At 44.5% G+C, this 23,325-nt stretch overlaps 2 protein-coding genes across 4 annotated transcripts in view; one reads left to right on the top strand and one right to left on the bottom strand.

Annotated features, from left to right (window-relative positions):
• The window catches only part of LOC130130674 (zeta-sarcoglycan-like), a 49,264-nt gene extending 31,304 nt beyond the window's left edge, over positions 1-17,960 (bottom strand). Inside the window, exons 1-3 of one of the 2 annotated variants that reach the window (XM_056300447.1) lie at positions 17,565-17,960; positions 4,035-4,229; positions 72-173 (exon numbers count right to left, since the gene is read on the bottom strand). In XM_056300447.1, the coding sequence (XP_056156422.1) occupies positions 72-173; positions 4,035-4,229; positions 17,565-17,603 (336 nt within the window). In that variant the 5' untranslated portion in view covers positions 17,604-17,960. The remainder of the gene's footprint in view (positions 1-71; positions 174-4,034; positions 4,230-17,564) is intronic. The other variant, XM_056300448.1, reaches the window with a different exon arrangement.
• A 168-nt stretch (positions 17,961-18,128) lies between these two features.
• LOC130130789 (dynactin subunit 6-like) lies at positions 18,129-23,020 on the top strand. 2 transcript variants are annotated; one of them, XM_056300618.1, is made up of 8 exons: positions 18,129-18,199; positions 20,772-20,934; positions 21,282-21,349; positions 21,576-21,681; positions 21,781-21,869; positions 22,012-22,059; positions 22,205-22,347; positions 22,486-23,020. In XM_056300618.1, exons 2-8 carry the CDS (start codon positions 20,900-20,902, stop codon positions 22,582-22,584), a joined length of 588 nt encoding a protein of 195 aa, XP_056156593.1. In that variant the 5' UTR covers positions 18,129-18,199; positions 20,772-20,899; the 3' UTR covers positions 22,585-23,020. The 2 variants fall into 2 exon arrangements, with proteins under 2 accessions (XP_056156593.1, XP_056156594.1); XM_056300619.1 differs by having other exon boundaries at positions 18,161-18,199; positions 20,777-20,934.
• Positions 23,021-23,325: the final 305 nt, after the last annotated feature.

Here is a 23,325-nt window from a genome sequence, read left to right as displayed (position 1 = left end):
TTCAGCGGTGCCACGCCGTATTGATCGACAAGCAACTTGAGGTTAGTGAGAACAGCAGCGGAGCAATTTACCCTTCTGGACTGGATCTCCTTCACGTAGAGAGGCAGGAGAAACTCTGAGATCCCCTCCAGGCGAATCCCCTCCCGGCTTAACTGGAGGTTTCCCATTCCATCCTGCAACACAGCCATAAACATCCCTTCTGTTCTTATCTGACATAATACTTTGAACAGCCAAGGTCAGGTTGAATCGAGCTTTAAAGGCGGTTAACGCCAAAATGCTTTACAAAAAGGTAACACTTTGACTCTTTGTGCACGTTTATTCACAAAATTCAAATGACTCCCGACTGTTTTCCAAAGCACACCATAGTCTTTTAGACTTTTTCACTGCTTCCCCCCCCCCCCCCCCCCCATCTTCCAGCAGCCTCCATTCATTTCTGCACGACATGAAAATCAACTTGTAAAGACCTGAAACCTGCTTGACATAGGTAATCCATCACAGGGAACATTCAGACGCGTCTATCTTTTGTCGAAGTTACGTGAGCTTTGCAGGATAATGCGGCTGAAAGCGAAGATTGATTTGAGATGGTGAAGAAAGTGAGTTTCTCATTTTAAAGTTCCCATGAAATCAAAAATAGGTATTTAAGTTTGTTTTTTTTTTTAATCACATATGCCTTGCACTGATCGTCACCTGGCCCAACAATGAAAAAAAAATCATTTTGTAGGTACTCTTTATGGTATTTTAGAGTTTGTCATTTCCTAGAAAATGAAAATAAAGCGTTGATGACTAATCCTGCACTCAGGGGCGTATACTAATTTTGCATCCAATGAAACACTTTCTTGAATTTTTATGTCCCTCTCCCGTGACTATAAATTCTGCCAGTTACCGACCGGCACACAGGACCTACATGCTAGCTAGCAGTTACGGTCGTCATTGTATTTTTTTTCTCTTGGACCCCCCCCCACACACACTTTTTCTGCCCAATTGTATCCAGCCAATTACCCCACTCTTCTGAGCTGTCCCGATCTCTGCTTGACCCCCCTCTGTTGATCCGGGGAGGGCTGCAGACTACCACATGTCTCCTCCAATACATGTGGAGTCACCAGCCGCTTCTTTTCACCTAACAGTGAGGAGTTTCACCAGGGGGACGTAGCATGTGGAAGAATCATGCTATTCCCCCCAGTTCCTCCTCCCCCTGAACAGGCACCCCGACCGACCAAAGGAGGCGCTAGTGCAGCAATCAGGAAACATACCCACATCCGACTTGCCACCCGCAGACATGGCCAATTGTGTCTGTAGGGATGCCTGACCAAGCCGGAGGTAACGCGGGGATTCGAACTGGTGATCCCTGTGTTGGTGGGCAACGGAATACACTACCACGCCACCCAGATGCCCTGTCACTGGGTTTTTTGTTATGCTTGCTCTTGCAACCCCCGGTGGGTCACCTTGGCTAGGGGAGATCCGCAAGAAGGGCCTAGCATGCCTAGCATGCATCCAGAGTTCCTGCCGCCCACCGCTGTACACATCAGAAGGCCCACCTTCTGGCATTGTGTTGGACACCGTTTCGTGGGGCCCTCTTCCATTTGCAGCACATTCAGTGCTATTGGCTACTGTAAATATCAATCAATATCTGCAACAAGTCCTTCCCTAGCTTCTTGTTTTTACAGGAAACTCATAAAGATGCAGAATCAAATAACACTGCTAGCCATTTCATGGGGTCTTAAATGAAAAGAAACAAGAAAATTGGGTAATTTCTCAAAAATCTACAAAAAAAAAAGGGGGGGGCAGTATGCTTTGGAAAAAAAGTCAGGAGTAATGTCGTAAATGGTGTTAACATGCAAGAAAGGTGGTACGGTCCTTTAGGTTTCACACGTCATCCCTGCAGCATACATGTATTGAATTCTCCTGTGGCTGGACTGCATTAGTCTGGCAGGCAGCGCCTGGATGTGTATGCATGTATGCAGGCCTGCCAGACAGGCAGGTGGACAGGCACCGCTGAGTGACAGAACAGATGTAGGACATCACAGACTGAGGCGACTGTGGCTTTAGATGCCCGGCAGTGTCGGGGTGACAGGTGAGGTGCAATGCGAGGCAGACTCGGTCAAACCATGGCTAATGTGGCAGCTATGGAGTAATTGGGAGACAGGAGGGATGGCGGGAGGGATCTTAGGGGGACTGTGACATACTGAGAGTTAACACTAACAAAAACAAGAGACACTCCTATATTCATGCGAGTTGTTTTATGGTGCACGGCTGTTAAACAAGCAAACGCTGATTGAAGTCTGCAGCCCTGCACGACCACAACGAGGAGAAGCAGACTGGAATGAATTCAGACCAATTTAATTGCGCTGGTGAATGCGAAAACTATGGATCTCAGCAATTTTCAAAAAAGATGGCGTTACATAAACACTTTATTATTATTAACCATTTTCCATCAGGGCTGCTAGAAAAAGGTGTTTGTTTTTTACTGTGATATACTTCTTCAAAGGCAGCAGGTGGATTAGTAGGAGTAGAGAGTTTGGTGTATAGCTTTAAAAAAAACAAAAGCAAAAAAAAAAGAAGACAGAAATGGGAGATACAAGCGGCATTCGACATTTAATGAAGAAGGTAAACATGCCCACTTCTATTCTGCCGTCACTGAAAGACTTGGAAAACAAAAGGGGGGGGGGGGGTAAGCATTTGCTTTCATGCCAACACGTATCTGCTCCCAAGCAAACTTACTCTGATTCCAATATAGAGACATGTGTATCGGGGGGGGGGGGGGGTTTGGGGTTGGGGTTGGTGGGCGTCGGCAGGCGTGTTTTCTCTATTGAGCTGGATGATTTCTGAGAGATGGTGAGCAGTGAAGTACATTTTCTGAAGCGACACCAACAGCACTGATAAGGTCTTTTACCCACGACACAGATTGATGGGAGGCGAGGGAGTGAAGGAGTGATAAAGATAGTCTGGGGGACGCATCCGTCACGGTGGAGGGCGGGGGTGGGTGGGTGGGGGGGGCTGGGGAGAGGGGGGGGGGCTGCCATCAAGAGTTGTTGACAAAATGGTGGATTGTGTGCATTGTCCCTGAAAATGTCACAGGGGCTTTCTATATCTGCCTGCTCGGTTCTCTCTCTCCCTCCCTCTCTCTCTCTCTCTTTCCTTTTTTTGACGCCCCCGAGATTAACACATTCTGTGTCAGCTGGCCCCGCTTCCAATTCTTTTCTAATTTTGTACCAAATCCAAACGAGGAAATGCGAATGGCTTGGGAGATGGCGCTTATAAATGGTTTTAAATGAGATGGCATAAACACAATTCTTTCCCATCAGACTTTGTATTAAGGTCAGGACGAGAGATTCTATATGCACATAATTGAAAATCTACACTTGACCTACATACCGCACTAAAGTTGGCCTTTGTCGACTTATCTGTTTCTGAATATTTTGAAAGTGAGCCGCGGAAAATACCTCGACACACTATAAACGCACGCCTCGAGACATTGTGCTTAACTTGAACTGTTTTGTTGTCGTCATTTTTTATTTTTTTTTGTCAGGCCAAAATAGTGATGAGCAAAAGCTAACTTTGTGTTGTATGCTACCTTGAAACGCATTGTCATCTTTTTTTCATGTGATGTTCATAGAATAGTTTTATATTTGATGCCATGTCTTTTTTTTTTCTTTGCATTTATTATGGATCGAAGTTCATTCACCATCTATCCTGCATAATCCAATTCAGGGTTGCAGAGGACAAATAAGGTAATTATATTTATGTCCATGCTTTTTTGTCTTTAGGCATGCTCAATAATCCTTGAATAATCCATGCTTTTTTGATTATTCATATAGACATTGCATTTAAAGCATCGCTTGCAGAAGACTGGTCCAAAGAGCGGGGACCTTAACAGGGAGCCAACAAGAGGCCCTTGTTTATCTTGAAACGTCACAAGCGGGAGACATGCTGAAACTTGGGAATCAGTCTCTTCGGTAATGCCCACGGTTGAATTCAGTTCACACCACCTCCCTTCCCAGCCCAAAGACAGAATTATCAAGACAGATTGTACGCACCACGGAGAAATTCATGACCTTTATGATCCACACGGTGAGGGCCAGGTTGACTATCATGATGACCAGGAGCAGCAGCAAGAAGAAATACAGGCATCTCTTCCTCCAGCCATACAGACCCACCGGGTAAACCACACCGCAGCCCGGTCGCTGGAGGTGCAGGGACTGGGATGCCAGCATGTACTGCTCCTGGGTAATCTGAAACGGAGATCGAGATTGGAGCCATGATGAACCTTGAACCTGGGCTGAGGTATATAGTGTTTCAGAACCATCATTGCATTATGCACGTGTGCAGTAGTTACACTGAAAAGTATGGACAAACTGGGCCCATCGTTCATGTTGGGCTCAAACACTTTGCCGTATTGCTCGACAGGAAACAAAATCTAACAAGGTCCGCTGTTTTTATGGCTAATCCTGAAGAGGAAAAAGAGTTGCTACATATAACAAATAATATAATTCAGTCCGATTTAATGACTTCTTGGACAACTGCCTTATTTCCTCTCTAAAATCACCCGAATCATTGCCGAAGTGATAAATTCTTGGCAAATGGAGCTTTAAAAGTTAAAAGCTGCATATATCTGGTGAAATTATGTAGCTCCTTTTTATTCTTTAATATCATAATACATAACGCAACCATAAAAAAAAATCACACCGTTAATTTTTTTCAACATCGTTCGGCTCTCCCATGAATCATGATGGGCTACTGCCGTAACAGAAATATACAGGGTTTTATGGGTTTTATGATAACTTTACTATCGTTTGGGGTATTGATCAATTTACCTCAGTTCCAAAACGACAAGCAAGAAAGGGCGAGGAAGTCAAGATAAGCACCTCCAAACCCCAACCACAAATGGACATGATGCACAGAAAGAAGGGAAACAGCGGTATGTATGTATGGTTACTCGCAGAGATAAGCATTTTCACACAACGCCAGCAAATTGATGCGAGAGGCGGGCGGGACTCTGATTTCACTACCGTCAGGCAGGGAAATATACCCACGCCATGCCCACATGATCGACCAGCCGCAAGGGTATTACATCAAAAATTGATCAAATCAATCGGCGAGACAAATTTGCCCTCTTTAAACGCTCCGAAGGGCACGTCAACCCTGTCCTCTCTATTGCAATATGCTTATAATGTATAGAGTTAATAAATGTGCTTCTATGACCCCCCCCCCCCGGCTTGCATGGGAGATTTTAGCAAGGGAGTGAGAGCAAGGGAGTGAGAGCAACGTTTTTGAAATGCCAGGGGGACCTAGCGCATGGGAGGATCAAGCTATTCCCCCCAGTTCTGACCAGAGGAGGCGCTAGTGCAGCGACCAGGACACACACCCACATCCGGCTTCCCATCCGCAGGCACGGCCAATTGTGTCTGTAGAGACTCCCGACCAAGCCGGAGGTAACACGGGGATTCGAACTGACAATCCCTGTGTTGGTAGGCAACGGAATAGACCGCTACGCCACCTGGACGCCCCAACAGCAGTTTTTTAGGTGGATCCATGGATCCATAACTGATTACAGTTACGAGGGGCTCGAGGATCCCACTTGAAAATGAACTACAGGGGGATGTGAGATTTACCCTGTTTTTCCAAGAAAGGATTCCTCTCTGTATCTGACTCATGGCAGATTACAACACAATCCAATACAATACAGATACAACTTGGTCAGATTCCTCTGCTCCATTTGAGACATAAAACAAAAACACTGACACAGATGGTTGAATACACATCTGAACATATTGCCTATTCTAACAAACTGACCCTTCGCATCACACACATTAACTGTATCCACGCATTACCTCCAGCTTTGGCACAAACTAGCTCGACAATCTTAAAAAAAAATGAAGCTATAGTGGAATAATCCATCACGCTTTGCACCTGACAGACAAGGTTATCTGGGTGACTTGATTTTATTGACAACAGTTACCACATCAGAGATCTCATTTAAACAAAAGCATCTTCGCTGCCAATGTATGGGAAGGGGATCGTCAGTCATTGGCGGCAGGGGAGTGATTTGCTGCGCAAACGATCAAGTGAAATGAGATGTGAAAATAAAAGCAGGCCCTTGAAGGCCGCAAGGAACCCAAAAAACCAAAGCTCTTGAAAAGCATGTCGCCTCTTCCTTTTTACATCAGTGAACGGACGTGTATGTTCTTGACATTTCTGGATGTCATAAGCATGTATGGACGGGCCACTTCCTCCTGAAAGGTCAACTGTATGGATTTAATAACAACGCGTGACACAGCTTGGTCCCCTAGCGCTAATTAAATATTGACATTATCGAAATGAATCCCGGTGTTCGCAGCAGCAGCAACAACAACAACAAAAATGTCACCGTGAGTGACAACTTCCTGTTTTATTCGCCCTCTACACCGAGTTCTTGTGAACCCTCTCGCCCATCAACCTTTAAAAAAAAAAAAGGAAATTATTTCGCATCCAGTTAGCGCTAACTGTGTCTGGGCAAGCTTTCGGGAATTCTGGACCAACAAATTATACGAACTTGATGGAGAGTGTTGCTTAAGGCAGGATATAAAATCAAATCAGCCCATGGGCTTGTTTATGCCAACCTTGATGGGAGAGCATCTTTCGAGCACGTTCCTCATATATTAAATTTTGTGTCATAAACAAATTTACTGGTCCGTTTCTTCCAGTCAATGGTAATGAAGAGAGGAGGTTGAATTTGTGATGAGTCATTTCAATGCCTACACTTGACTTTGGACCCAAAACCTGGCAGCTCTCCAAAACCAACTACACGTGAGCTCTGATCTCAGATCAGAGGGGATGATGAATGTCAGGTGTGAGCATCCAGCCGGGTGTCAGCAGGTGTTATTGTCCAGCCGGTTGTGACCGCAGGTTGACAGGGTGTAACTCACCATCACAGGCTGCGAGGCTTGCCGAGCTGTGAACACCTTTCTTTTTATCTATGGATGAATTCGTGCTTTGCCCTTCTTCGCACACTCTTGCATGGCTAATGAATAAAGCCGAGTGCCCAGCGGCACATTCGGAGGCCCGGTTCATCCGCTGCCTGGCAATTGAGGAATGGACAGAGCCGAGCGTTCATACCAGAGACTTTTTTCTTGTTTTCTCAGTTTCTGGGTATTTTGGTTTCTCTTGTCTCTGCGGGAGCCAACTGTTTATCAACAGTGCGAGCATCAAACACTTTAATCCCGACTATGAAATTTTGACACGGGAGGCTCATGCATACACAGCTGCCATGCATACACAGCTGCACATCGCTATAGCTTACCCCAAAGGGATCTTCGGTGAGATCCAAATCCATACCTCACATGCTTTATTCATAGCTAATAGGTCATTAGCATAGAGTACTGATGTCAGGAGTTATTAGTTTCTATGTTTTCCTGGCGGGCCCTCATTAAGACTGGCAGGGCAGAGATCCCCCATCTCCTTCAGCTGATGACTTTTTCATGGAGGTGCAAAAGTACCTGACCTCAGCTCAGATAGTGGCAGAATTCCTATACCGCACCTGGGTGGGACTATGGGACCAGCAAGAAAAAGAAAAAAACATGTAGGGAGGCAGCATGAAACCTGTCATCTTATCAGAATCAAACTCATGATTATTGGCCGTGTAGGTTTGCACTACATGGAATTTGACTCCGGTTTCATGGCTCTCTCAGTGTATTTAACATAGAATAACAACACTACAACACAACAATCTTCAGATATATACATAAGGATTAACTATATATGGGCAAAATAAGAGCTGATAAATTGCAATGGTGCAGAGAATATATCAGAGATGCTGAAATAGATGTTAACAGGTTACTTACACAGATGCCTGAGGTAGATGGACATGACAGAGCATACCAGTAAATGTACAATGTACAGTACAGTATATTATCACAATTATCATAGGGAATTTAACACATTATCAATATATATCACAATATCTGCACTACATACAAGAAGGTTCATCACATTGAACTGTTTGGTAATGTAGTTTGATGTTTTCAAATAACACTCCTTGAAATATTACATACCTCATTTAGCAAGAAATGTTAGGTAGTATATTCTCATCACCATTAATTTAGGCAGCAAAATGGTGTAGCTTAATATGACAATATCCAAATTTCATTCCAATCTGACACCACTGAAAACAATCAATGATAATACTGAATTATTGCCCAGCCCTATTCTTATATTCTATACTGCATTAATTTAGTAAGGACACAGTGAAATATCCAATCCATCATTCCAGCCATTTTCTTTATCCAATACCTAGTTTTTTTTGGGCTACAGGGGGTTGGATCCAATTGAAGTATAGCCAGAAGGCAGAAAAACACCCTGGGCAGGATGCCAGTCCAACACACAGCCTGAAACTCACTCCTGCTCCCTCTCATACCTGTGGGCAAATTAGAGTCTCCAGTTCACATGACACGGGACCACAGGAGGAAACCTGCAGGAAACCTGCATTCACATGGGAAGAACATGCAACTGTCACACACAGCACGACAGGAGCGGGACCGTTTGCTGCGAACTGCGCTACAGCCAACGTGAGGTGTTTCTTTGTTCCAGCAAATCAATATTTGTTGTAGATATGATTTAGGGATTGATTTCCAAAGCACATTCATACTGACTGTAGGCTTTTGAGACTGTGTGAGATCGCTTGTCATCAGATCAAAGGCTAGCTGGAGAAATAAGCACACGAGCTCCAGAAATCAACAGAAATATCTGCTCTCCCAGTTAATGAACACTTCTCCGTTGGCAGCATTGTTTAGCAGGCACCAAACGAACACTTGGCTTTGCATATAGCCGTCGTTTAAAAACCCCCAAATCTATAGGCCGATTGAAAGGGTACCTAATGCACACGGTGAGCTCTGACCTGAATCTTAATCACATCATAAAGGACTGACCAACTGACCAAACTGAGACATATAAATAAAAAAGACCAAATCTGAAAAAAAAAAATGTTGGGGTCCCCCCCCCTTTTCATTCCGACCCCACTCTTCTGGGCCGTCCTGGCCGCCACTCCACCCCCTCTGCCAATCCGGGGAGGGCTGCAGACTACCGCATGTCTCCTCCGATACATGGGGAGTCGCCAGTCACTTTTCACCTGACAGTGAAAACGTCCCCCCACGTGACAGTGAGGAGTTTCGCCAGGGGTACGTAGTACGTGGGAGGATCACGCTGTTCTCCCCAGTTCCCCCCCGAACAGGTGCCCTGACCGACTGGAGGAGGCGCTAGTGCAGCGACCAGGACACATACCCACATCGGCTTCCCACCCGCAGACACGGCCGATTGTGTCTGTAGGGATGCCCGACCAAGCCGGAAGTAACACAGGGATTCGAATCGCCGATCCCCGTGTTGGTAGGCAACGCAATAGACTGCCACGCCACCCGGACGTCCACCAAATCTGAATTTTAATGCAAACTGCAAGGTAATGTGAATACATTTTGGGCCAGTGTTTCTTTATTAACTTGTTTGGTGAGATTTCCCTGGGCCACAATTCACCAGCCTGCCGACATGTTTTGTGCTGAAAGTTTTCGGTACTTCAACCTGTTGTTGTGCCTGTGGACACAGAGGTGCCAGAGCGAACGGTGAACTTCACTGACAAACAAAGCAATCACAGTGTTGGCTGCTGGTTCAGACAAAACCTGACACGAATTTTCAACGACTTCAATACATCCACTACTAAGACTACCACAGTGTGATTCCATTTTTTTGGGGGGGGTGGGGGTGGGTGAGGGGGTTCCTGGAACGACAGTGTTGGCCTTGCCTGCCAGTAGTGGCAGATTTCCCACAGATGGATGTTGTGACTTTGCAGCAAACACAAATGACCCATATCGCTGGTCTAGAAATGTCAGCGGTTCCAATTTAGCTACCGATACAGCTGAGGGCCGAAGGCGTTGTGTCGGGGAAGCCACGAGTGCAGTGAGGCTGGTAAGCAAACTATTAACTTCAGGAACCGGGTCTCTGAAGTTGTCCTCGCAATGGAAAAAAAACTTCCCCAGCACAAAACAACTGGTGTTACAAGGTTTACACTGCACAAACTGGTGTATTGTATACATGTATGTATTGGCAGCCTGTAGCTTGTGCATTTGGTGTAAAATAAAACTACACACTGAAGCCTTTTTGACTCGGTGTTGAACATCGACATACATCGTGTCAGCGTTGACATCTCACTGCACTCCTTTGCACGAGTCACTTTGCAAAGGGTGCAAAGTGAGGCAGACTGGGTCCACCCACATGTTTTGTTAAAACTTGTTTTATTGACGCTCATTTAGTGAAGTTTCAGGTGCAGGACCACAACTCTCAACCACACCTCTTTGGGATTCCTATAAATACCCACCTAACCCTCTCCTGCTCTTCCGCTCTCGTGTTCTGCACCCCCTATCCTATTTCTCTCCGTCTCTTCCTCTCCGTCCTCCTCTTTGCAGGGTCCTGAGGGGTCCGTCGTTGCCTGGGTGCTAGGGCGGATAGCCTCCCAGAACGCAGTCAGCAAGCGGAGGAACTACAAGAACTACGCACATCAATCTTTTCGCATCTTGCTGATGGTGTGGTCCTTCCTAATGAACTGCTTGATAGAAATCAAACGCTAGAAAGTTTTGTATTTTTGTGACTAAGCTTTGAAGGAAAAAGGTAGTCCACCTGACAAATAACGTAATTTAGTCTGATTTAATGGCATCATGGTCACAGCATATATGACCAGTCATGATCATTCTTCATAAAGAGAGTGCTATGAAGCCTCTTGTAATCACCTGAATCCTTTCGAGACACCATCCTTCTTTCTCTCATTCACAGATGAGCTGCCTTCTTTGACTATTAGCAAGGTGCATAGTAATCACTGTATTGATAATGGACTAGCCTGGATTGATGGTTGAGTATTATCTGAATACAACGGAGTCACGTTGAGTCAACCAGAATAATGAACAGCTGCCTCATTTCCCTCTCTAAAATCACCCTCATCATTGATGGAGCGATAAAATCTTTCCAAATGAGACCCATTAAGTTAAAATCTGCATATTGTGTATTCTCTATTTTACTTAATATTGCAATAGATACCACAATAGATATCAGGGCAGCACGGCGGCCCAGTGGTTAGCACTGTTGCCTCACAGCAAGAAGGTCGTGGGTTCGAACCCCCAGCCCGTCCCAGGTCCTTTCCGTGTGGAGTTTGCATGTTCCCCCCCGTGTTTGCCTGGGTTTCCTCTGGGTGCTCAGGTTTCCTCCCAATTTCAAAAAGACATGCATGTTAGGGTTAATACTCCTGTGTGTGCCCCTGAGCAAGGCAACGGAGAGAAGAACTGGAGTTGGTCCCCCAGGTCCTGCAGCTGCCCACTGCTCCTATTCAATAGGATGGGTTAAATGCAGAGAACAACATTCATTGTAAGAATACAATGTCAAAGGGGCTCTCAAATAAAAAAAGCAAAATATCGTAATTTCGATTCTTTTGCAATATCGTTCAACCTTAGTTTGTGCTGTGTCGACCAATGCTGAGTGCTCGAAACCCTCTTGAATTGATTCGGACATCTCTACAAACAGTTGGAATATGTGAAGGGTATGAAATCACTGTATAACCCCCCCCCCCTCCCCAAAAAAAGACTCAAGACTTAAGTTTTGGCTGACAGCTATGCCAGATCAGGGCAACCCCAGACTATTTTCAATCCTCTGTTGCTAGGGGAAACTAAAACTTACAGCACTTCCTATCTTCCTATTTCCGTGCCAGCCCACTGTTCTCAGCACTGTTGAACTCTGCGGTTTCTTTTGCAGAGTTGTAATGCATATATTACCCCGTCCGAATAACGCCTCCTGAAGGTTGGTTATGTACACAGTAAACAGACAGTGCACAGTGAGACTGTCGGTGTTTTGTCTGTTGATCATTTCAAAATGCCATTCACAGCTGCGGCGCCCAACTCCCACAAACAACTCAATATTCACTAACATGTCCCATGTAGCTGCAACATCTCTAACGAAGACAGCAACAGCTTGCCTTTCCTCTCGGAGTTTTTCCTTTTTCGTGGCGGAAATTCGAAAACCGTGGACGCTGATAATCAACTACAGACTGATGAACAACCACAGGAACAAGGACCAGATAGCATGAATAAAAACACAACAGACCCCTGAAAACAGTAAAACTGAACAATATGCATTTTGTCAAGGGGAACCTTAGTCTCTGACAGACGCTCAGACACTCGTATATATCAGAACACATATGCTGGGACGACAGTTATTCTGAGCGTACGCCATCCTGTGTTTACAGAGGCCTGCTCGGGCACAAAGCGCTCAGATCTTACCATAATGACATCATCAGACATATTCAAACGGTTTCAGGGGGACCATCAACACATCGACCGCAGCAGAGAAGTCTGAGACCCACTCTGAAGCTATGGATCGTTTTTACCGCCTATTTGCAAAGTCCTGATTACACGCCACTCTTATTTATAGGGCACCATCTTCGGAGCACCATGCATCTTCAAGTGAAAAGAGCTATAAAAAAAAAACACATCTTTTATGGCAGATTATGTAATGTGTCAAGAGTGTTTGCAGATTTGCAACAGAACCAAACTTTTCTTTTAATGGGGGCACTTCTCGTTCTAGGCGATATGCAAAGTGTTATAATCAAGATTATTACAGGAGAGTTTACACCATACTGATATACAGCATGACATCTGCTTACCTGGGCATAAATACTATACATTTTAGAATACAGCTGAGGTTCATCACATCGCATTAATTATGCAGTATCCAGACCCGATATCAACGTAGCGGCTAACGTTAGCTTCCACCTAGCTCAGGATAAATCTAAAATGTGCTAAAAAGTGCTAAATGTGGCACGTTTTTAGAACAAACTGTTTGATCAATTATTACCATGCATTGCTGAAACAACTTTAACTGTCTAAGAAACACAATGCAAGTCCATATATTGTGCTAGAATACTTGTAATTGCTGTTGTTTTAGTAGTTGCTATTTAGCTCCCCCCCCTTTTTTTCCCCTCCCCAATTGTATCTGACCAATTACCCCATTCTTCTGAGCCACCCCGGTCGCTGCTCCACCCCCCTCTGCCGATCTGGGGGGCGCTACTGACTACCACACACCTCCTGCAATACATGTGGAGTCGCCAGCCGCTTCTTTTCACCCGACAGTGAGGAGTTTCACCAGGGGGACGTAGCATGTGGGAGGATCACGTTATTCTCCCTAGTTCCCCCTCCCCACCGAACAGGCGCCCGACTGACCAGAAGAGGCGCTAGTGCAGCTATCAGGACACATACCCACATCCGGCTTCCCATCCGCAGACAAGGCCAATTACGTCTGTAGAGACGCCCGACCAAGCCGGAGGTAACACAGGGATTCGAACCGGCGATCCCTGTGTTGGTATGCAATGGAATAGACCACTACGCTACCCGGACGCCCCTCATTTTCCCGCTAAGAGGTTTACACATCGACAAGACTTCAACTTCTTTACTAATTTTAGCTCGGTTTTAGTTTAGACGATGCGGGTGCAAACCATTTAGACGCCTTTTAGAGGTTTAAGCAACACAAAATTGCTTAGTGGGTAATGTCAAGTATAACATCAAACCAAAACTAACTTTTATATCATACTCCCTTTACAATTTCACCCCTCGTTTTGTGATTTTTTTTTAGATGCACTGCAAAGACTGTGTATCAGAACAAGTCTTACAGTCTTAAACCACACAAAATTATCTTATCTTGTTCCAAGAGTCATTTACTTGTCAAGAACTATGGAAGATTTTCAATCATGATTTGAGAATATTTATCTTGTTTCAAGCAATATTATTTAATTGAGATATCTTACTGCATTGGCAGAATATTTTGCTTGTTTTGGGGGTTTTCTCCTTGGATTTGCTGCGTTTCGTCTCAAATTTGACACGCCATTTTTACAGCGCAAACGATTCTCGTTAACACCAATTTAGACCACAAAATTGTGTATCATGACAATATCTGAATTACATCCTGATACAATACCGCCGGAAGATGATAAATGATAACACTGACTTATTGTCCAGCCTTAGGTACTTCATCTATCCTCCTGAAATGGAGACTGTGAGTTTTATTTTTCATTTTTTGAGGCTGGGGGAGGAGGGGTGTCCTCCAAGCTTTGGCAACGTATGTTACAGCTGGATCCATCCTAGGCTAGCAATTACCCAGCAACCCCTTCTCTATGCCAGTGTGCCTCATCTTCACCAATTAGCGTAGATATTCTACATGCTGTTTTGATCAAACAGTGATGCGGTGCAGAGGCAGCAGAATGCAGGGGAGAGGCTCCTAATGAAAGAAAATGAGACGTTATTAATGCCTGATGATAGTAATCAGTGATATCGGCTGACACTGCCTCGCTCCGTGATGCCAAAACTGTCCCTCAAGACCTCCTCAGCTGGAGGTAAGAAAACATCTGAGATACACTAATGACTGGATGCTCCTGCTCCTCATCCATCATGCATTCCCTCTGAATGGGAACGCCACACAATAGCCTTCCATCTGTAGCTGAGGGCACAATGGGGAAGTTGAACGGACACAATCAAAGTTGAATTAAAGAACCGATTCTACTGTACTTCTGCTGAATCTATGGATGTATGCCCATCAAGGATAATCACGTTTTCATTGCTGATATTGAGTCCGATAGGAATTTTTTAAGTATTGGCTGACACCAAGTACCAATCCAATCCATTAATTTTGCTGTACAGTGCAGACTTAGACCATTAGTTTGAGGAAAATCTGCAAAATAATTCAAACAGAATCAGTTTTTTTGTTCCACCGTTAAAGAAATACAGGCTTCCGTGTGCCACAAATGCAGTCATGCCATTTTGCTTTTGTTCATAATAAGTTACTCAAATGGCTTTTGGTATCACATTTTAGTTTTAAGTTTCCCTTATTAATCCCCTTGGGGAAATTCATTTACTGCAAATTAATCCATCCTAGCTGTGATCTGTGTAGCTAGGAGCAGCGGGCTGCCGCCTTCATGCTGCGCCCGGGAACCAACTCCAGTTCTTTTCCCATTGCCTTGGTCAGGGGCACAGACGGGAGTATCAACCCTAACATGCATGTTTCTTCTGATGGTGGAGGAAGTCGGAGCACCCGGAGAAACCCCACCGCAGACACGGGGAGAACATGAAAACTTCACACAGAGGACAACCTGGGATGACCCCCAAGGGTGGACAACCCTGGGGTTCGAACCCAGGACCTTCTTGCTGTGAGGTGGCAGCGCTAACCACTGGGCCACCGTGCCGCCTATAGTCTTGGGTAAAATCTCTGGTACCAATACTCCATTTTATCCTGCTATCTGATATCGGTATCAGTGCACCTCTAATGCCTGTTCATCATTTCCAACCCCCCAAAAAAGGTCAAAAGGTCAAAATCAAAGAGAGAGAGAGAGAGAGAAAGAGAGAGAGAGAGAGAGAGAGAGAGAGAGAGAGAGAGAGAGAGAGAGAGAGAGAGAGAGAAGCAGCACAACAACTGGATGGATGTATAACACAAACAACTACATTTTTGTTGATGAAAGGTGCACACACATGTGAGAAAGGGTGTTACCAGTAGTCAGTTGGCTGGAAAATGGATATCCAATTTCGGTGGCTGCGTCAGTTCTGTGGGCTGACAATAGGACGAGAGCCTGTCTGTCTGTGCTTTGATTTTCTCCCCCCCTCTGGTATAGTTGCCCTTTCTTTGTCAATTGATGGCGAAGCCCTTTCCTCTCGTGCTAGCAGAGAAAAGATAACCTATGTATGAGACCGAGAGAGATGAAAGATTTTCAATGAGGTCGCCACAAAGAAAGGTCAGAGCGGTTCAGTCAGAGCGGCATGCCTGCAAGACTTCTCTGTGCATCGTCTGGACGTCGTCGGCCAAAGTTATTTGATGAGCTTTTTTTTTTTCAAAAAGAGAGTTTTCATTGGGTTAGCGGCAGCTGATCTCTCAGCGCTATTACTTTTAGAGACAAGCTCATCTGCTCCAAAAATGTGGATGCAAATGCACTCTGACAAACTGTCCAGTGAACAGAATAGGGGGCTTTGACTTACAAACTCTTCACGAGTTTATTAACGATGTGAATCAGGCGAGGCGAGGCGAGGCCGCCCCCCCCCCCCCCGCCAGCGTTTGCAGCTCTACCGGTTCCTCTCCCACTGATGATGGCGTCGAAAAGACGGCAAAATGCTGATGTAAACTGACAGACTCCTCGCCACAGTACACTAGCTTTCCTTCCTAATCCCTTAGCAAATCCTTTGAGAGCCAACGGGGCCATTTTGGACAGCACCCCGTGGACTTCATTTGCATTCACCGGTCGAACACACAGGGCAAGTGCCAGACACGTTAAAGCTTTTGCAACAATAATGAAAAAAAAAGGCATTTCAAAACATCCTCATATATATATATATATATAGATATGTATATATATATAGTCCAAGTAATGAAGCCTACCACATACATTAACACTGTCACACTGATTAACATCCTTTAGTTTCAAACTTACACTAAATGTGAGAATGCAGCGCAAAAAAAAGAAGAAGCTAGAAAGGAAAATTATGTAACAAGCAATATAGTGAATGGAAAGTGCCACTCGAATAAGAAACTGCTTACTGGAATTACTTTTCATGTTTTTAATCCATAGCCAAAAAAACTGCATCCCGAAATGCCCACGCACAAACAACAACTGTGCAAAGGGCATGGACGGGCAGTGCTATGATACAGTGGGGGGGGAGGAGGATGCTGGGTAGGACACTGACACTGATTTTCCTTTGCACTGCAGCACCCAGAGAAAGATGCTTTACTGTATCTAGAGGTGACTACTCCCCCCCACCCCCCCTTCCAAGACCGGAATGCTAATGAGACCCATGCAGGCAGGCAGAGTATATTCAAACGCGATCACATCACCCTGAACCGTCGTTTTTATGACGCACGGAGGATTTACGCAGTGGGCAGATAAGGTGAATTCGTGTGCACTCCGCAAATCTGCCGACGCTTATTCTTTAAAAAAAAAACCCCAACCTTTTCGGGTCTCCCGTGAGCGCGGATTAGTAATATTTAGGAATCATCACACAAGGTTTAGCACTGTGTGCAAGTTATGCAGGCTTCAACTTGTGCAAACCTGCAGCCCACAGAGAGCGAGCGAGAGAGCGAGCGAGCGAGAGAGAACACGTGTTTGAATCTGTCTTTGATCGGTATTGAGGCATTTATCCCCGGCAGTGGGACGGACACGCTACCGGTGCACCTGTTGCAGGGGGTGTTTTTACGGCACAGCTACAACAATACCACCGCTAGTCACATGGCCTGGTATCTCGCTTCAAACGGCTGCGACCAGTTAATGTCACCGGAATTAACTTTGTGCATAGAAATGCCACACACACACACACTCTTCAGACGACCATCTCCAACATGCTTCCAAACTTTACAGGCCCAGCAAGCTATCAGGCGAATTCAGAGCATTTCGATGACGACTCTCAAACCTTAAGTTGCCTGTTGCAGAATCAGACATCCATTTTTTTCTGTTGTTGTGTCAAGCCATAGGAGACTTCACCAATAAAAAGAGAGATATCTCTGATCATTTCAGCCGCACAATCGTATTTTCTTACCTTCAGAGCCTCTATGTCAAGGGTTGTCGACTGCTCCATGTTACAGTTTCATCCAACCGTTAGCATATTTCCTTAAAAAAAACACACACACAAAGAAAAATCCCAACTTGAGGCAAGTTTTTTACGCACCAATGTCAGTCCTTCATATGAGCCAGTGGCGCCTCTTCAATCCCATTTGGGGGAAAAAACGGTACAAACACTGCAAAACGAGAATTTTGTGGCAGGCCGTTTTGAGAAACAAGTCAGATTTCGGATCGGACATTTGTTCCCATTCTCACTTTTCATCACGGCAGCAGTTTCGATCCGCCCTCCTCCTCCTCCCCCTCTTCCTCCTCCTCCTCCTCCAACAAAAGTCGGAGAAATGCGTTTGACAGCTGCACACATCACAGCACCAGGCTGTCTCGGTCGGAGTCGAAGTTGGAAAACACTTTTGATGGCGAAATCTGACTATATATCGACTGTCCAGTGGTTGAGAACGGTCCGGAGGGGGGAGGAGGAGGAGGAGGAGGAGGAGGAGGAGGAGGAAGAGAAGGGAATAAACAAACGGCACTCCGGGCTCCGAGCGCAAACCATGAGGGCGAGATCATGAGAAGCTCTTCCACCAGCCCTGGTGGACATGTTCACTGCCATGCAACGTAAGCATCTCTGAGAACACACCTACACGCTTCTTTTCCGAACGACGGAAACCGGATGTTCCCGAGAAGTGAGCAACAAAATTCAGGGATCGCCATATTCTGAGATATTTAATCATATTTATGGTGCAACACCCACGTCCAGATACGTTTACCCCGTAGACCTCTACTGTCAAGGCAGCCCCTTTAAATTAAAAAAAGCGTCCCTGTTTTGATTGGAGAAATCTCAAACATCAAGAATTTCATAATTTATGCGCTTATTTTCATTGGGACCCAAAGCGATCTCAACACATGCCACCTGCTGGCCGAAACACAAACTGCAAGCGACCGCGAATATAATGGGAGCGTTATAATCTGCTAATCTATTTTGATACAATTACATTTCCAACATAATGACATGACCAATGTTATTTTAATAAATTAAATTCTGTTTTCATAACTTCTTTTCTATTTTACTAAGGAAATATTTTTGATGAATTATTCTTTTATGTCTGTTTTATTTAATGTGTCCACTTTAACTAAAGCACATTGCATTTTGGTGTACAGATGTGCTATACAAATACTGTTTGATTATATTTAGCCTTATCGCTATTTCACTATATTTCATCCCACAGTATGATTTTTATGTTATCTTTTTCTCTTCTCTTTGCATCTATTGGTGTAAGTCTGCAAATGTGCATATGGTAGACCTATGCAGTCGAATAGCCAAACACAGCAGGAACCAAATGGGTGAAGTTAGAATACTGAAACAGGATCAACAAACAACAAAACAAAAACCAAAATCCATATCATGACTGGTAGGCATCCCAGCGTGACCCCCTCCCACCAGTATCAACCATTCCAATCTTGAAAAACAAATTTATGTGTGAAGCCTGTCATATTACCAGGAGATGACGTTTAGACAGATAGTGTGTATATATATATATATATATATATATATATATATATATAGTGATAAGACGTAGAGCATAGGCTGTCCCTGTAATAGCTATGATTGGAATTATAATTGAGCGACAACCCTCTGAGACACACGTGCACACACACACGCACACACACACACACACACACACACACACACACACACACACACACACACACTCCCCAGTTACTTTTCCAAATACATATTCCAGTGACTGGGTCCTGAGCCATGAATAATTAATGGTAAATTCTAATCAGACAGTAGGAGACAGTGGGGTATGTCTGCTCCCATCCAGCGGCAGTGGTTGCACCCCAAAGGAGACATGGCGGTACTGCACGAAAAGCAAAGCAAGACTAAACACATGCAGGTTTTTAAACTGCACAAAATTAGATGTAAATGGATAGCAACCCCACATAAATTATGTTTGGCCCTGTTTGTTTGTTTTTTTTCCTAATGTGGACTTGTGTTAACTAATGAAACCAAAATGAGCTTTGACAGAAAGAAAACTGGTATTTTTGTTTATCGTAGTTAGCATGGCTGTATATCTTACTGCGGCTGCAGACTGGAGGGTGCCATTAGACCAGTGACCATAAAGATAGGGTTGCTTAAGTACAAAAATTGCAGTTTTTTTTAAAGATATTAGTTTGCTAAGTATTAACCTGTATTGACAAACTAAGGCTATGTGTATGGAGGAATATCATTATGAAGCAAAATATGGAAGGAATATGAATGTTTACTTCTAAGTGCACACAAGCATAACAGAAATATCCATCCATCCATCCATTATCAGAACCGCTTATCCTGCTCAGCGTCGCAGGGATGCTGGAGCCTATCCCAGCAGTCATTGGGCGGCAGGCGGGGAGACACCCTAGACATGTCGTCAGACCATCACACAGGGCCGACACACACACACACACACACACATACACACACACATTCACACCTTGGGACAATTAAGTACGGCCGATTCACCTGACTTACATGTCTTTGGACTGTGGGAGGAAACCCACGCAGACACGGGGAGAACATGCAAACTCCACACAGAGGATGACCTGGGACGACCCTCAAGGTTGGACTACCCTGGCGCTCAAACCCAGGACCTTCTTGCTGTGAGGCAACCACGCTAACCACTGTGCCAGGGTGCCGCTACATAACAGAAATAGCAAAGATGAATATGAAGGCAGAATGAAATGTGCAGTCCAGTGGTTCCAAGTCAGGTCCTCAGGTACCACCAGTACTGCTGGTTTTCTATTCTGCCTGGTAATTCATTACATCCACCTGTTGCTCCAGGTGTAAAACCTTCCCGATTGGAGACTGAAACAACTGGAACAAGAGATGAATGTGATGAACTAGTACCTGACAAAACAGATAAACCAATAGGACTGGCGGTACTTGAGGACCTGATGGAGAACTGCTGGCGTTGTGTGTGGCTTCCGCTTCTCCCTCTCGTAGCCCCCCTTCCCATCCACCCCTGTATGTCTGTGTTATGTTCATCCGTCGTCTTGTTTCACTCCATTTATTGTAAAGCGACTTTGAGTGCTAGAAAAGCGCTATATAAGATTTATTTATTATTATTATTATTATTATTATAACCGCCGATATAGTCCGTTTCAATCAGGATTTTTTTTTTTACTTTTTGGTCGGACTTCCTTGCAGTACAGCTGACATCCCAGCAGAGCGCAGCAGAGTATCACGGAACCTCCAGACCAAACCAATCAAGCCTGCGCGTGCGCTTTTCAACCTAACCAGGACGAAATAATCAACCGGCGATACGGGCTGGAAGGATGGCAGACGTCAACAAGCAAAATGCGCTGAAAAGGTAATGTGAAACCCGTAATTTCACTTTTGCTCGGTGCGAGCCGGCGAATCTTAGCATTTTACCTCCATCATTGGACAGTGTCAGCTGGCAGGCACAATACACGTCTCTTCTTTTGTTTGGCAAAAGTAACCGATGGCAACACCCAGTTTGACAGCCAGCTGATAATAGTTACATATTCCTGTTAATAATAGATGCTTAATAGATGAGAGACGAGCCCAAGATTGATGTAATTCTGGGTGATGGTCTGGGCGACGTGACCTAATACAGGATTGTATGTAGAAACGTAAACGACCTCGCTGGATTTTTGTTTTTAATGGGGGGTTTTTGTGTGTGTGTGTCTTTCTTAGCACTGTCAAAATTGCAGCTGGGGCCGTTGTCTGTGTTGAAAGTGAAATAAAAGGGGACGTGACCATTGGTGAGATGTGATTCACTCTACTTTGTTAAGGTTTACACGTTTTATTTTTCATTTATTCTGTTTTTCTTGCATCATTGCCTCCTTGTCATCTGTGAACGTTCCTGTGCATTGCATTATAATGTGCTGTGTAAATACAGATTTACTGACTGGCTAAATTCTGTCTCGCTGTGTTGTAATGGGGGGGGGGGGGGCCTCCGAGCAGCAGTGACCTTTTTTGTGTTTACAGGTGCGAGGACAGTTGTGCACCCCAAGTCACGAATTATAGCAGAGGCGGGCCCCATTATTATTGGAGAAGGCAATCTGATTGAGGAGCAGGCACTTATCATCAATCGGTACCACACACCATCACGTCTATGTAGTCACAAACTGTCCACAGATGTACAAAACTGCCCCGGTGAATACTTCTGGTAACGGTAATGTTTTATCTTTAGTTATCCAGAGAATATCATGCCAGACACAAAGGGTATTGCGCCCAAGACCATGATAATTGGGGCCAACAATGTCTTTGAAGTTGGATGTGGTATCCTTTAAAGATAGTCTGCAGTGACTATCAACTGAAAAAAAGGTTATAAAATGTGGATGCATACTTTTGCCACGTCTGTTCGGTATTTGTTGATCATTACATACATGCAATATTTTCCCCACCTTAATTACGCTGCCAGTGTCTCGAGCTTTGAAAATCGGAGACCACAATGTGATCGAGTCTAAAGGTAGAATATTGGCATGCACGATACTGTGAGAACATGATGCACTCTCAATGATGGTCAAATTTCAATTTTGCACTTACTTTGTATTACTGTCTTTTTCATTATGTCAATTTTCTTTTGCTGACAAAAAAACAAAACAAAACTGTAGCGGACCTTGGGAGAAACGTAATCCTGACCAGTGGCTGCATCATTGGGGCGTGTTGCCAGATTAAGACATGTGAGGTCATACCGGAGAACACAGTCATCTATGGAACGAACCGCCTGAGACGTGTACAGACTGAAAGGCCGCAGGTCTGTTGCCATCAGTGCTTATTTTTTCTCATGAGGTTATTATCATAAACCTCTTTTTGGGCCAAAATATGGTACATGTGATTCATAAACAACCCAATGGTGCTACTTTTTAAGTTTTAATCGTCTGGTCTCTTGTAGTCCCAAACGCTGCAGCTAGATTTCCTCATGAGGATTCTGCCCAACTACCACCGTTTGAAGAAGACGATCAAAGGAGGCTCCACGCCAGTCAGAAACTAACTTGGAATCGACTGAAGTTAACTAATGACTACGCCTCTGCCAAACACACTCCAGAAGCAGCGGCTTTGGTCTGCTAAATGCAGACATGCCTTAAACTCGCACTATTAGCACTCCTCTTGTGATGTCTGGACCGCCGTGTGGCTTCTTAACACGGTGCACTTTGTCTTTGGTGTTATCAGAGACCGCTGCAGAAGTGCAAAAGACGCACAATTCTTCATTTAGTCATTCCTGTGTGCAAATAAGGCTTCTGTTCTGTTCAAATGTTAGTTATACTTACTATTTATTCTGAAACTTTGTCTTTATTTAGAATTGTGTGAAGTTCAGTGCAAGTCCTCGTTGTGATCTATTTTAAATCTCAAGTGAGATATTCTTAGAGCCATTTTTATGTCAATCATGTATATCCTCTGTTGGTTTAAATAAAGATAACTGTCTGCAAAAGGAGAAAAAAAATCAGTTTGTTTTTCTGCATCATGCATCCACAAGATGGGGCTATTTGCACACAAGCTATGCTGGCTGCCAAGGCTTTGGTCACCTGATGCAGGATAATTATGATTAAATGTCATTACTCATACTATATGAATATTATTAGTTGTAATAAATTAAAATGTCTGTGACGCACTCAGAACATTCTTCTCCTCTGAGCTCCCCTTTACAGTGCTGGAAAACAGCAACAAATGACCTGGGTTATTGAGCATGCGTTCAAAAAAAGGCCTCAGCAAACATCAGATAAGTACATGATTG

The sequence above is a fragment of the Lampris incognitus genome, chromosome 20, assembly GCF_029633865.1.
Source record: "Lampris incognitus isolate fLamInc1 chromosome 20, fLamInc1.hap2, whole genome shotgun sequence".
In the NCBI taxonomy this organism is placed as follows: Eukaryota; Metazoa; Chordata; class Actinopteri; order Lampriformes; family Lampridae; genus Lampris; species Lampris incognitus.
The sequence above is the reverse complement of the archived record's forward strand: the minus strand, read 5'-3'. Positions and strand labels throughout refer to the sequence as shown.